At 34.4% G+C, this 14,482-nt stretch overlaps 1 protein-coding gene across 2 annotated transcripts in view; it reads left to right on the top strand.

Annotated features, from left to right (window-relative positions):
* The window catches only part of ATAD2 (ATPase family AAA domain containing 2), a 60,402-nt gene extending 46,105 nt beyond the window's left edge, over positions 1-14,297 (top strand). For both annotated transcript variants that reach the window (XM_028534105.2, XM_036031393.1), the window contains 9 exons: positions 2,953-3,088; positions 4,528-4,724; positions 5,490-5,649; positions 7,229-7,351; positions 7,474-7,617; positions 9,131-9,520; positions 11,055-11,188; positions 12,082-12,210; positions 12,974-14,297. In XM_028534105.2, the coding sequence (XP_028389906.1) occupies positions 2,953-3,088; positions 4,528-4,724; positions 5,490-5,649; positions 7,229-7,351; positions 7,474-7,617; positions 9,131-9,520; positions 11,055-11,188; positions 12,082-12,210; positions 12,974-13,018 (1,458 nt within the window). In that variant the 3' untranslated portion in view covers positions 13,019-14,297. The remainder of the gene's footprint in view (positions 1-2,952; positions 3,089-4,527; positions 4,725-5,489; positions 5,650-7,228; positions 7,352-7,473; positions 7,618-9,130; positions 9,521-11,054; positions 11,189-12,081; positions 12,211-12,973) is intronic.
* Positions 14,298-14,482: the final 185 nt, after the last annotated feature.

Below are 14,482 nucleotides of genomic sequence, written 5' to 3'. Positions count from 1 at the left end.
GTGTTTTCTTCACTTTTGGCCATGCCAAAGAGTAGCAGAGTTTGTCCTCAGCTAGAGCAGTGAAGATGAGCCAAAGGATTACTGTGAGAGAGTAGTGAATTGTCTATGGCTGTTGATATCAGAAGGAATAGGAAGCCCCTAGTCCCAGAAGACAAATGATAGGCACGTTCTTTTTCCAGCATAGGCTAGCTTCTTTCATAATCATTGGAACTAGAATAGAAGCTAGACTAAACAGAAAAAGCATTAGTGGACAGTCAGAAATGTCAAAGCAGAGATGAGCTTATAAATAAGCATTTGAGGAAGGACTACACCATAGTCATATCCATATATCACCAACAGACTTTTGTGGAAAGAATCAATCTGAGACACGGTAAGTTACACCCCCAACATTAAAAACCCCAAAAGGCTGCCCCAGCTGGTGTGGCTCAGTTGCTTGGAGTGTTGTCTGATATACCAATGTGTTGGGGGTTTGATTCCTAGTCAGGGCATGTGCCTAGGTTGTGGGTTCAATACCCAGTTGGGGTGCATATGAGAGCCAAAAAATCAATGTTTTCTCACATTAATGTTTCTCTATCTCTCTCTCCTCTTCTTATCTCTCTAAAATCAATAAACATTTTTTTTAATTAAAGAAGCCATAGGGCTGGCTGAAAAGGAGTAGACACAGATGAAGAGTGAATTGGAAAAAGTTAAAGGAAATGGACAAGATAGTTTTAGGTCTAACATCCATTTAATGGGATTTGTGGGAGAAAAAAAATGTAGAAGGGAAAATAGTCACATAATAGAACATTTTGTAGAATTAAAGAATACCATAAGTCTTCAGATTTAAAAGGCCCCTTGTGTTCTCACTGATAGATAGAAAAAGGCTTTTATGTATGTAAAATTTCAGAATGCGAAAAGTACAAAGAAAATCTTCCAAGAGAAAAAATTACTAGAAAAGACTGAAAATCAAATTGTTTCTACCTTTTCATTGGTAAAACTGGCTACTGAGGAGACAACTGAACAATATTTTTAAATGTTGAAGGAGAATAATTTTTAATTTTTCAATTACTGTGTATATTCAGTATTATTTTGTACTAGTTTCAGGTATATAGCATAGTGGTTATTAGACATTTATATACATTACAAAATATTCCCCCCTCATATTTCTACTACCTGCCTGACACCATGCATAGTTAATACAATATTATTGACTATATTCCCTAGGCTATACTTGACATCCCCATGACTGTTTTGTAACTACCAATTTGTACTTAATTCTTTTCACCCAGTCCCGGAGCTGCCCTGCCTGCTGGCAACCATCAGTGTGTTCTCTGTATATATGAGTCTGTTTCAATTTTGTGTTTGTTTGTTTTGTTCTTTCCACTTATGAATGAAATATGGTGTTTGTCTTTCTCTAACTTATTTCACTTAGCATAACACCTTCTAGGTCCATCCATGCTGTCACAAATGGTAAGATTTCATTTATTGTTATGGTTGAGTAATATTCCATTGCATATATGTACCACAGCTTCTTTATCTACTCATTTATTGATGGACAATTGGGTTGCTTCCATATCTTGGCTATTGTAAATAATGTTGCTATGAACATATGGGTACAAATTTTCTTTTGAATTAGTGTTTTGGGTTTCTTTGGATATATACCCATAAATGGAATTTCTGGGTCATACAGGAGTTCTATTTTTAATTTTTGGAGGAACCTTCATACTATTTTCCATAGTGGCTGTACCAATCTGCATTCCCACCAAGAATATACAAGGGTTCACTTTTTTCCACATCCTTACCAACACTTGTTGGTTGATTTATTGATGATAGCCATTCTGACAGGTATAAGGCATATCTCATTGTGATTTTAATTTTCATTTCTCTGATTAGTGGTGTTGAACATCTTTTTTAATGTCTGTTTGCCTCTGCACATCTTCTTTAGAAAAGTGTCTATTCAGGTCCTCTGCCCAGTTTTTAATTGGATTGTTTGTTCTTTTGGTGTTGAGTTGTATGAGTTCTTTATGAATTTTGGATATTAACCCCTTAATGAATGTATCATTGGAAAATATTAAAGTAAAATAATTTTGAATTTATAATTTTCTGCCCAACTAAGTTAGCATTTAGAGAGAGAGCAAAATAAAGACATTTTTAATACACAATCCCTAAGAAACTATTACCCATAAACCCTTAACTGAATTATTAAAGAATTATTTCTCTTGGATATGTTGTTTTGTAGAAGTGTCATATAAATCAGTGAGCAAAGAAAATAGTAAAACTTATCACAAAGTTATGTAAAAAAATTAAGGAATGTAAAACATACTAATTTAGTCTTAGTCTGAACTTGAAATGGCTTGGGGACATAACTGAAGAAGAAGAAGTAAAAGCACGTTTAGATTTTTTCCCGCTACGTAGATGTTGATTAACCTTATAGTTTAGTTGAAAAAGAATCTTAGATATGTCCATTAAAGCTTGTAACAATAAAAGAATAAAAATACTACATATTATTTTTAGGTCACCAGAAGAGAGGAAGGGGAGGTACACATTTTAATAAAAATTCTAACAAAATAAGTAGATTTTAAAATTCAATGTAGAAGGGGAAAAAACGTTTTCTTCAAACATTTCTTTGAAGAAAAAGTTTAAAAAACAATGAGAAGGTTCTTGGCCTACCAAATACAGGGTCTGGCACAAATAATACCCCCTTTTTATTACAAAATCTTTTATTACAGAATCATAAGCATGTAATTCTGTAACATAACAATGTCACACTCAAGCACACCATATGACATTTTAGGTGAAATGTTCAAATTGCTGTTCATGTTGTGTGAGACATTCACGCACCCTACCAACCACACTCGAGCAGGTATTACTTCTGCCGGACTCTGTATTAAAGCATACCATTTAAATAAACAAATAAAATCTAAAAAAAATGTGTATAATAACCTACTGTTGCATTTATTTTCTTATTTTAAGGTGCAAGAATTATTTATCCATGATTATGGAGAAATTTTCAATGTCCAGTTACCTGGTAAAGAAGAACGGACAAAATTTTTTGAAGATTTAATCATCAAACAAGCTGCTATGCCTCCTCAATCAAAAAAGAAAGCAGGTTAATTCCTATATCAAAGTTAATATATAATAATTTTGAGAAAATGGGAATAAAATATTAGTTAATGACCTCTCCATCTTCTAATAACACAAGCTTAAAACCTTGGGCATGAGATTGATACCTCTACAGCTTAAACAGACTTCTTTCCTCATTCAAATAGACTAACGTTCGTAAAGCACACAAGACCTTTCAAGTATAGTTTTAGTCTTTGTGGACTTTGGGCCTAACTTCACAGAATAGCCCAATCTGCTATCTAAGCCCATTTTTGGCACTTTCATTATCCCATTTCTCTCACCTCTTTCCTTACAAAGCACTCTATCTTTAAACCGTACATACATGTTTCTGCCCTTTCATAAGTTCGTTCATGCTTGCTCTCTGTCAGTAATGCTTCTTTCCTCATCCCCATCTCTACCTAAGGAACCCTTTATTTTCTTGTTCTTCTGGTATAACTCATTTTTTCTTCCGTAACATATCTAGGCAGAATTAATTTTTTGCCCTTTCATACTACTAATATGATATAGTGATGTATAATTATATCTCTTTCTTAATAGTAGATTGCCAACTTACTGGGGCATTACTCTCATATTCCTTTTGTTTGTTTGTTTGTTTTGAATACTCAGTGCATATCTGTTTAAACAAAATTAAGCTTTTGTTATATTTAAAACATACCGTCATTTTTCATTAGTTCAAAAATTAACTAGTAAAGAAGACTTTAAATTTTTTTTTAAGATTGTATTTTTTTTAAGATTTTTTATTTATTTATTTTTAGAGAGGGAAGGGAGAGAGAGAGAGAGAAACATCAATGTGCGGTTGCCGGGGGTTATGGCCTGCAACCCAGGCATGTACCCTGGCTGGGAATCGAACCTGGGACACTTTGGTTCCCAGCCCACACTCAATCCACTGAGCTATGCCAGCCAGGGCTCAGATTTTGTTTATTTTCAGAGAGAGTAGAAGGGAAGGAAAAAGAGAGGGAGGGAAACATTGATTGGTTGCCTCTCACATACGCCCAACTGGGGGCCTGGCCTACAACCCAGGCGTATACCTTGATTGAGAATGAAACGGCAACTTGTTGATTCTCAGGCCAGCACTCAAACCACTGAGACACACTAGCCAGAGCAAGAAGACGTTTTAATAGTAAAAATATTCTTGTCCTGGAAATACCCATAAGGTACTTTCAAAGTTTTAATAGCCCCTTAAATGATCTTAAAATGGAACAGAGACAATGACTTGGGAATAAGTATTCCAGTTAGAAGTTACCAGTTATAGCTGGGGGAATACAGAGGGAGAGATGATGGTAGCACTTTAGTATTCCAAATACTCTGCTTCCTGGCAGATGTAAGGAGGATTACCCCTGAAAGCCAGACTACCATGTGTGCTACATCATTTGTTGCGCTTGATATAATGAGAGTAACAACTAAAAATCTTCCATTTATGTGAAGTTTTACAGGCCTTGGAGGTACTCCCAGTGGCACCACCACCTGAACCAAGACCATTAACAGCAGAAGAAGTGAAACGGCTAGAAGAACAAGAAGAAGATACATTTAGAGAACTGAGGATTTTCTTAAGAAATGTGACACATAGGCTTGCTATTGACAAGCGTTTCAGAATATTTACTAAACCTGTTGACCCTGATGAGGTATTAATTTAAACTTTGGATCAAATGTATTCTAAACTATAATGCTTCAAAACTAGAGACTATTTAAATAGTTTATGTGGTTCTCTGTCTATACTCTGAACTTGTTTTTTGTTTTAAAGATTTTATTTATTTATTTTTAGAGGGGAAGGGAGGGAGAGAGAGAGAGAGAAACATCAATGTGTGGTTGTCTCTCTTGCACCTCCTACTGGGGATCTGGCCCGCAACCCAAGCATATGCCCTGAATGGGAATCGAACTGGCGAGGCTTTGGTTCGCAGGCTAGCACTCAATCCATTGAGCCATACCAACCAGGGCTGAACTTGTTTTCTTATATAGAAACATACCAAATAGTGTCTAAGCACATGGAAACTTCAGTAGCTATCTAACACATTTTTCTTTTCTGCAGAGAATAGACAATTAAATTTGCTCAACCCAAACATTCTAGAAGCAATTTTTTAATGCCTTAATGATACTTATCTACACAGTTAGAGTGAGCTGGAGAATGAGCTTTTAAGTTTACATTGAAAGATAGGTGACATTTGGTTGAGGAAAGAGGAATAGAATGTAACTGGAGATACAGTCTCCCAAGAATAAGAATACATACAAAATAAAACTAGCCTTAAATAAGTCAAAGCTTTCATATTAATATAATACCATTATTTCTTATGTATTTATTCTCTCCTATATTGCCTGGCAAAGAAACTTTACTCAAACGTTTTTATGTTCAAAAGTTAATTTAGTGATTTGGTCGTTTGCTTGAATTTTAGGTTCCTGATTATGTGACTGTAATAAAGCAACCAATGGACCTTTCATCTGTAATCAGTAAAATTGATCTCCACAAGTATCTGACTGTGAAAGACTATTTGAGTGATATTGATCTAATATGTAGTAATGCTTTAGAATACAATCCAGATAGAGATCCTGGAGGTGAGCATTAGGGAGTTTTTTTTCATGGGGCGGAATGGGGGCCGCTAACACTTAGAAGTTTGATTTGCTAACAGGTGCTACTATACAGTAAACATTCTACATTCACAGCACCAAGGCGTTCCGTTTCCTTTCTTCCAGAGGTGGACACTGTTAAGTTTGAGGCTGTCTTTCCAGACCTTTTCTTCGCATATACCCATTCTACCCTCATGTAATCTATTAATAATAAAATTATATATTTGCTTATGTATATAATTATGCATTCAAATATTCACATATTTGGGATAAACTTATTCATTTCCAAAAATAATTTTTCTCACTTTTGTTTTTTAGCTTCTTATTCTTGTTTTATGGATGCAGTGTCCTTAATACTTCTAGGGGATAATACATTTTTAATAGTCCATTTTCTGCATTAACTCTCTCCTCCAGTACATTGGCTTTTGCAGTTGGTAGTACTTATAAATTGGACTGATGAGCATAGAGACCGACTGAGTTTCTTTAGCAACTGAAAAGCTCACTAGTATTCGACCCTACTTTCCCTAGGCTTTTCCTTATATATAGTTCAGGATCCTGGAGGTAAGCAGTGAAAAACAGGCTACCAAGCTTAGAGTGACTTTTAATTGTGGAAGGAAGGATTTACCTGGGAAGCAGAGGGTTCTTCTGTTTGGTTGCAGTCATGCTGCTGTTGCTGCTGCTGCTGCTGCTGCTGCTTCTCTTTCTGTCCATGTGGCAGCCTAAAATTACTTTAGACCAGTGGTGGTCAAACTTTATCAACTGTCAGAATCTAAAGGATTTGTTAAGATACGTGTTGCTGGACCCATCTCTGGGGTTTCTGATTCTGTAGATAGAGGATGAGGGCCTGAGAATTTGCATTACTGACCAGCTCCTAGGTGATTCTCATGTTCTTACACTTCAGAAACCAATGCTTCAGCTTTGCCCTTCCTTTCTTCAGGCACAGATGCTGTTAGAAGCCCCTCCCAACATCTCTTCTGATATCGTAGCTACACCTTGGGTGTGAGTGTTGCAGCCTACTGCCCTGTGAGAGAGCCTGATGCACCATTCAGTCAAGCTTGTATTCTCTTGACTTCTGCCTTCTGCCTCAGCATATTCCAGTTTACAGTAGTTGGACTCAGTTTAAGATTTTATCCAGTGTTTCCTAGTATAGGGTTGTTCTTTCATTATCTTTGCTTAGTTTCTCTGTCAATGCAGTAACATTCCCTATTTCGCTTCCAAAAATCTTTTACATTCTGGTTCACTAATGACACTGATAGCCTTCCTTTCTGGGTTGCTTTTTCTTTCTTCCTTTTTTCTGGGAGGGGGGGTCATTAATGTTGTTTAGCCTTACTATTGATTGATTTCTGTGTTTTTTTCCTGATACTTCAAAGGGATCTGGATAGAACATAGCAATAAAATTGTTTGGATTTAGTCTGCCATATTGAATTAGATGTCCAGAACACTAAATTGGCACAAAGAAGAGAATAACACAATTTTAGTAACTGTTACTATTCATGGTAAAACTAAAAGAATGGTAATGGCTACAATCTTAACCAAAAATGTTGAAAAAATTTTAAATATTTCTCAGATCGTCTCATTAGGCACAGAGCCTGTGCTTTAAGAGATACTGCCTATGCAATAATTAAAGAAGAACTTGATGAAGACTTTGAGAAGCTTTGTGAAGAAATTCAGGAATCTAGAAAGAAGAGAGGTAGGAAAATAATTTGGCATCAAAAAAACATGCTTTTGGTATGGTGTAAGCCCTTTTAATTAATTTTTTGGGTAATTTTGAAATCTGAAAATTTGATTTGACATATCATATCTATTTATAAGGTTGTAGTTCCTCCAAATATGCCCCATCTTATTACCATGTGATGCCAAAGCAAAATTCCACTCCTGCTGGTGATAAAAGATCAGATCCAGAGCAGAATGAAAAGCTAAAGACACCCAGTACTCCTGTGGCTTGCAGCACTCCTGGTAAGTGCACACTTGGGTAATTTTTACTTACAACATTATCATCTTTATGCTCTTCCAATGCTCTTTACTTTCTCCCTTGGTTTCCTTTATTTATATTGAGGTAGTGAATTACATTGATTTTGTGAATATTGAGACAAGTTTCCATTCTTAAAGTAAATCTATGTTGTTGTGATGTCCTCTTGCAGTCCCAGTTCACCTTTATTTAATTGTGGGCTGACTTGATTTGAAACTGATTTTCACTTCTTAAAAATCCTGGTCATTTTCTGTTCCTCTTTATTCTTAGAGTATAACTTTACAGGGCACCAATCCAAAGCCTGTGTGTTTTCCAAAGACCTCTCCCTTGGCAGGGTCATACTTCCATTTTTTGCTCTTTAAGCCCCATGAATGTGGAACTCTCAGTTTCTTAGCCTCTCAGCTTTTCATTTGTTTTTCCAGATTTGGTTGTCATAATTTCTCAGTGCCTCATTAGATCTCCAGTACTTTTAAACAGAAATTTAAAAAATATATGTATGTGTTTTACTGGGGTTGGAATTTTCTCTTATTGTATTGCAGGTTTGTCTATTCCAGGGTAATTGACTTGAGATAGATAGAGTAAGCCCTACTTTTGTAAAAATGGGAAGAGGCAGCAGGGAAAGAAAGAGTGAAGAGGCAAACCAGTAAGAGACCTCTACTACCAGAAGGTTCTTGGTCAAATCAACTTTAAGCAAGTATATACACATGGAAGTTGAAGACATAAAAAATGACTCCCTTAAAACAATCCATTCCTAGCTATATACGCAACAGGACTGAATACATTACCTTCACCAAAGACACACACAGGAATGTTCATAGAACAAATATTCCTAACAGTCCAACACTTGGGACAGCCCAAATGCCCATCTACAGTAGAATGGGAAAATGTGGATTATTTACAGCAGTGTGAACGATTAAACTTGAACTACATTTAATAGTATAGATGAATCTCAAAGCATAATATTGCAATATGATTATACTGTATCTGGTCTAGAAAGTTTAATCTTTGTGTACCTTAGTGTCTTCCTCTGTAAAATGATGTTGGTAATGGTAACAAACCTGATCAGGTTAAAAGTAAAATTTCAGTGACTTTCAGTACACATGAAAGACTGTATGGCAGACACTAATTCTAAGCCATGTTTAATCTTGCCTTTTCTCTGGTTCATTCCTTAAGCTACTGTCAAAGTGTTCTTACTAATATATGCAGCAGATCATTCATTGCCCTCCTTAAAATTATTCAAGACTTTAAAAAATTATTTCAGGTAAAATTCAGACACTTCAGAATGATAGATCATTACCCACTTCTTTACTTTTTCATAGTACTATATACTTCTGTTTCTATATTCCAACCACTCAAAACTGTGGTGGTTTCTTAAACTCTCTATTCTTTTCTATATCAGTATTTTTTCCTCCATGTACTTAGACTTTAGAAAATTGTTGAAAGTTCTTTATTCCTTTTGTTTGTTTTGTTTTGTTTTGTTTTGTGTTCAATTCTCTGCAGCTCAGTTGAAGAGAAAAATCCGCAAAAAGTCAAAGTGGTACTTAGGCACCATAACAAAACGAAGGAAGATTTCACAAGCAAAAGATGGTAGCCAGAATGTCACAGATGACAAAATTGAGAGTGATACAGAGGAAAATCACGATACAAGTGTTGACCCCAACGAGACCGGTAACACAGGAGAGTCTTCAGTGGAAGAAAATGAGATGCAGCAAAATGGCTCTGAAAGCAAAATAGATTTGGGAAATAATTCAAATACTTGTAATATTGAGAAAGAACTTGAATCTGGGAAGGCTACAGCATGTACAGAATTGAAAAAAGATAAGATTGCTTGCAATGGAGATGCTTTAAGCTCTCAAATAATAAATATATCTGATGAAAATGAAGCAAAAGGTAAGTCTCAACTTACTAATTTTAAAAGATGTTTTAGTGAGATTTCTTAAGTGGCTAATTATCTCAATTTATTCCTTTTTCCTTGTCTTTCATAGTGTAGGTGTTAATTCATTAGGAAATATAGTATTATCTTCGTTTAATAACTATTACACTAGTAAATCACTGTTGTTAAAATCACTGTTGTAGGATACACACTGTGGTATCCTACAAACCTGGATTTGAGCCCCTAGTCCACTACCTAGTAGCCTGTGGCCTCAGGCAAGGTTCTTGATGTGTTGTCAGCCTCAGTTTTCTTTTCTGCAAAATTGTGGTAGATAGTTGCAAGTAATGAGATATTTTGAGGATTGGATAAATAATTCATCTAAAGCGTTCAGCAAAGTGCTTTGACTATATAGTTCTTGGCTAAAGGTAGCAGGGTACCCTCTCATTAAGCAAGATAAACAGTTTCCTATGACTCTTGCTGAGTGATGTAGAACAACCGTTGCTCACTCCTATCATTCCTCTATTCACATGGTTAGATCTTTATTGAGAATTGTCTTCCATCTGGATCTTCTTGGATCTTTGACAGATTTGTTTTATTCTTCAGAAAAGGCAAACATTATTTGGTTTTACAAAGTAAAAAGAGTGGTAACAGGATAAAACATTTGTTTTGGCCAATAAAAATTATTAACTAAGTTAATGAGACTGGTTTTCTTCAGTGGCTTATATGCTGTAAGAAAATCCTTTTCAAGGACTTCCTTGAAATGAGTTCCAGTGTGTTTGAGTAATTACAGCAGAATGTACTAAGATACAGCCTTTCCAATGTGGGTATTTTAAATGTTAATCTTCCAACTATGTAATTTAGTATGTTTTGTTTGGGTTCAGAGTTCTTTTGTTTTTCTGTTACGATCTTTAAAAGGACACTATTTCGTGGGACACACCTTTTAAAGGACGCATATACTTGTTTACATGTCAGGAGATTTGGGTTCTTGTCTGGGCTAACAATTAGGTATGTTCACGTTAGAAAAGTCTTCACCTCTCTTGGCCTCAGTTTTTTCATCTATCAGTGAGTAGATTCTTTTAGAGCAGGGATATGCAAATGTTCTGCACAGGGCCAGATATTAAATACTCATCCATACAGTATCTATCACAGCTAGTCAACCCTACCAGAAAAGCCATACTGACAGGCCAGTGTAAAATGGGAGTGGTTGTGTTCTAATAAAACTATATAGTAGTAGGCCAGATTTGTTTTGTGGGTGGTAATTTGCAACCCCTATTCTAGATTACTGAGGTCCCTTACAGCTCTTAAATTCTGCCTTATGCTTTAGTAGAAGACATTTGAGGATCCCCTAAAATACTCAATGTGAGAAATATTTCTCAAATGTTCTTAATTTTTGAATGTGTGTCAACATCTTAATCTTCTAGCAGAATCTGTATACCAGAATTGATATTTGTGTCTTACTAAAAGTGTCCTGCAATTTCATCTACCTGATATTTATTCTAAAATATAATGTCTGTGAGCCAAATAATAATGTTACTCGATTATTCATTCTAGAAATGTGGACTCTGCGGATGACTCGTGCTAGACGTTCCCAAGTGGAGCAGCAGCAGCTCATCAGTGTGGAAAAGGCTTTGGCAATTCTTTCTCAGCCTACACCGTCACTTGTTGTGGACCACGAGCGATTAAAGGTATGTAAGTTGAACTTGTAATGCTGTTATTGTGCAGATTAGTAACATAACCCACCAAACGAGGACTGTAATAGTAGTATATTGTATCAATTTGGCATGTAATAAACAATGATCTTTTATTGTTTAACCCTTTAATATTATAATCCTTTATTACGTATCCTTTAATATTAAAGGATAAGTTTGGTATAGAATAACTTTCATAAGGTGAGGGTTGGGGGTGGCTGGTATGTTGATATTACATACAGTTTTAGCAGACTTGTCTACATCATTGATCCCATACATTGTTTTTATGATTATTACCTATGACTATTTTAGTTAGTTTTTACTTAGCCATAATGACATGTATTATGAGGTTATGGCATATCCTGGTAGGGCTAGACTTGAGGAATCACAGAAATCCAATGAGTCCATTTTGGTCATGAGAGAAAAACACTAAGCAGATGGCAAATAGTTTTTATAAGAAAAAGAACCCTGAACTGGTAAGGTAATCCACCAGTTATGTTCTTTCTCTTTCTGTTCCACATAATGGAATTAGTTGTAGTGCAATAAAATATCCTGCAAAAAAATGTTGCCCTTTTCCCTATTAATCTAGTTTGAGATTATTTTTTAATTTGACTGTAGAGATTTGTGGCTAGAATTGAAATTGGCAGCCTCCTCAGCTATAGTTTTTAGGATGGGAGTTACCCAGGGCAGAGACCAGGATCAGAGAATAATGATAAAGTTAACTAACTACAGCTAAATTACAGGGCCACTGTCAGAGCTGCCATGTCACACTAAATGACTTAGTCTGCCCTTTCTCTGGTTTATATGCTAAAAATTCTCAAGATCTTCTAAATTAAAATATCTCAAAGATAAACTATCTTTCAAATGTAAACACTCATATTTTCTTTTAGAATCTTTTGAAGACTGCTGTTCAAAAGAGTCAAGAATACAATATTTTTCAGCTGGAAAATTTGTATGCTGTCATCAGCCAGTGTATTTATCAGCATCGCAGAGACTATGACAAAACAGCACTTATTCAGGTAAAAAAATCTATGTAAGAATTGACTGATTTTATAAGAATTTTTAAAGACCATTTAATATGTGCATTGTAGATTATTTCTAGGTATTATTGAGTTCTGTACTTTTTTTAAATCAAGCACTTGACTAGTTTGCCTTTCTCCTTTTATAAATAATGGTACTATAGTATCCGTAAACTATGAAAAATTTTTATTTTGTGTGTGTTTTGAAGGTACCTAGCCCCTTTTTAAGATAGACCTATTTGTCTGTACTTAATACTGTTTTACAGTGGACATTAGAGGACTAACTTTTAAAAACAGATATTAGAAAAAAGAAAAGAAAAAATATATATTAGATGATACCTACATAGTATAATATAAATATTACTGGTACCACTATATACCTACTAGAGTATTTTTATATATAGTAATTAGCCTACCTACTAAAGTATACTGTGGTACCTACATAGCATAATATAAATAATGCTAGTACCTATAAATTATAAAATATTAATACCTATATCAGTGCCTTAGTTACAACTATTTGAATTTAACAGATGACTGCATCTCAGACTCATTTAAAAGGTATTTAAACAATGAAGTCTCATCAGTGATCTCAGTTTATGTGATAGCCTTAAATTCTGAACTAAATTTCTGTTTTCACTATTGGATATATACATGGGTAATAAATTCTTAAGGGTGTTTAATGAAAAATAGTGATAGAGTAATGTTTCTTTAGCTTTTCCATATTGAAACTTACTGTTTTTCTTTCCTACCCTTTATTTAGAAAATGGAACAAGAGGTAGAAAACTTCAGTTGTTCCAGATCATGATGTCATGGTATCTATCACACATTCTCTGTACTGTTTTTCATTTAGTTCACTTTTGTCATGTTCACATAATTGATACAAGATGAAATCCTGCATTTTTAAGGAAAAGATTAAAATAGTTAAATAAAAATATTTAAACCTTCTTAATATTTATGTACATGTATAATATAAATTACAGAGATAACTGAAAATGCTGGGAGTTTGAGTGAACAGGGCACTATAGTAATAGTAATGCTGTGGCATATCAGTAGCTGAAGTGTGGCCAACTCTTAATATGAAGTTACTTGATAGCTAATATTTTATAGCACTGAAGAGTAATTAGTGACATTGACATTCTTTGTTTTAAGCACTTTTTAATTTTATTTTTTCAATAATAGTAATTGTATCAGGCTAGAGCTTAACCATTTGCCAGCCTTTTTGTTGTCTTTGTTTTCTTCAGTGCCCGTCTCCCATCTGCTTTTCAGTTGCCCCGCCCATTCACTTAAAGCCAGTGTTCAAGTCACGATTTGCCAGAGGGCCCTTGACAAGTTCTGGCTATGCCACAATTCTGTACTCCAGTGTCAGAATCAATTCTTTTTAGATAAACGTTTTTATAATTCTAATTTGAGTTAATAAATATTTTAAATATTTTTAGTTAAGTTTTATAAGTATACACAACAAACATATTAATAACTACTTTGCTAAACAGCTTTTTATTAGCACAGAGTTTTTATATTTGAAAACTGTTTATATTCTTCTAAATTTGTGTTTAGGTTATATTCTATATATACCTTTTATATGCAATTATATAAGTATTATAAATTTTGTATTAATGATACCAAAAATACATTTCTTTCTTAAAAGAATAAAACCATTCACCACCATGCATTTAATTTCAGCAGCCATTTAATACTTATAAAATAGCTTATGTTGGAAACCTTTAAAAGGAATAGGGGATAATGACCTCATATGAGAGATCCTGATCCTAAGATAGTTTCAAAGTTGAGCTGCCTTTTGCTGATTTATCTGGATATTGTGTTTAAAGCCTAAAATCCAATAATTCAGATACTTTAATTAATAGATCCTATTTGTGTAATGCATAAGGCAATGCCTGGTCACTGAAAACATTCGAGTATGTGTGTATTCCTGGATTCACACATACACACACACACACAATCACACACATACACACATATACTATTTTTATTGAAGTTTATTATAATTTATTCCAAATGCATCTTTTATAAGTAGGATTTTATTTGTATGTATAATTTTTGTAATAAATTATAAATCTGAAAATTGCTTCTCAAATTTGTTTCTATTTCTTTATCATTTAAAAATATCCTAAAGATAATTACAATACTATTTACATTGGACTGTTTATATGCTATATGTCTTTCAGCTACAAAGACTAATGTACTTCCTGTTTTCTTGACATACTATTTACAGACATGGGAAGTAATATATCTACATGCCTGTGTATTTTCA

The sequence above is a fragment of the Phyllostomus discolor genome, chromosome 7 (assembly GCF_004126475.2).
Source record: "Phyllostomus discolor isolate MPI-MPIP mPhyDis1 chromosome 7, mPhyDis1.pri.v3, whole genome shotgun sequence".
NCBI classification, from domain to species: Eukaryota; Metazoa; Chordata; class Mammalia; order Chiroptera; family Phyllostomidae; genus Phyllostomus; species Phyllostomus discolor.
Note: the sequence above shows the minus strand (reverse complement) of the source record. Positions and strands in the feature narration are given on the sequence as shown.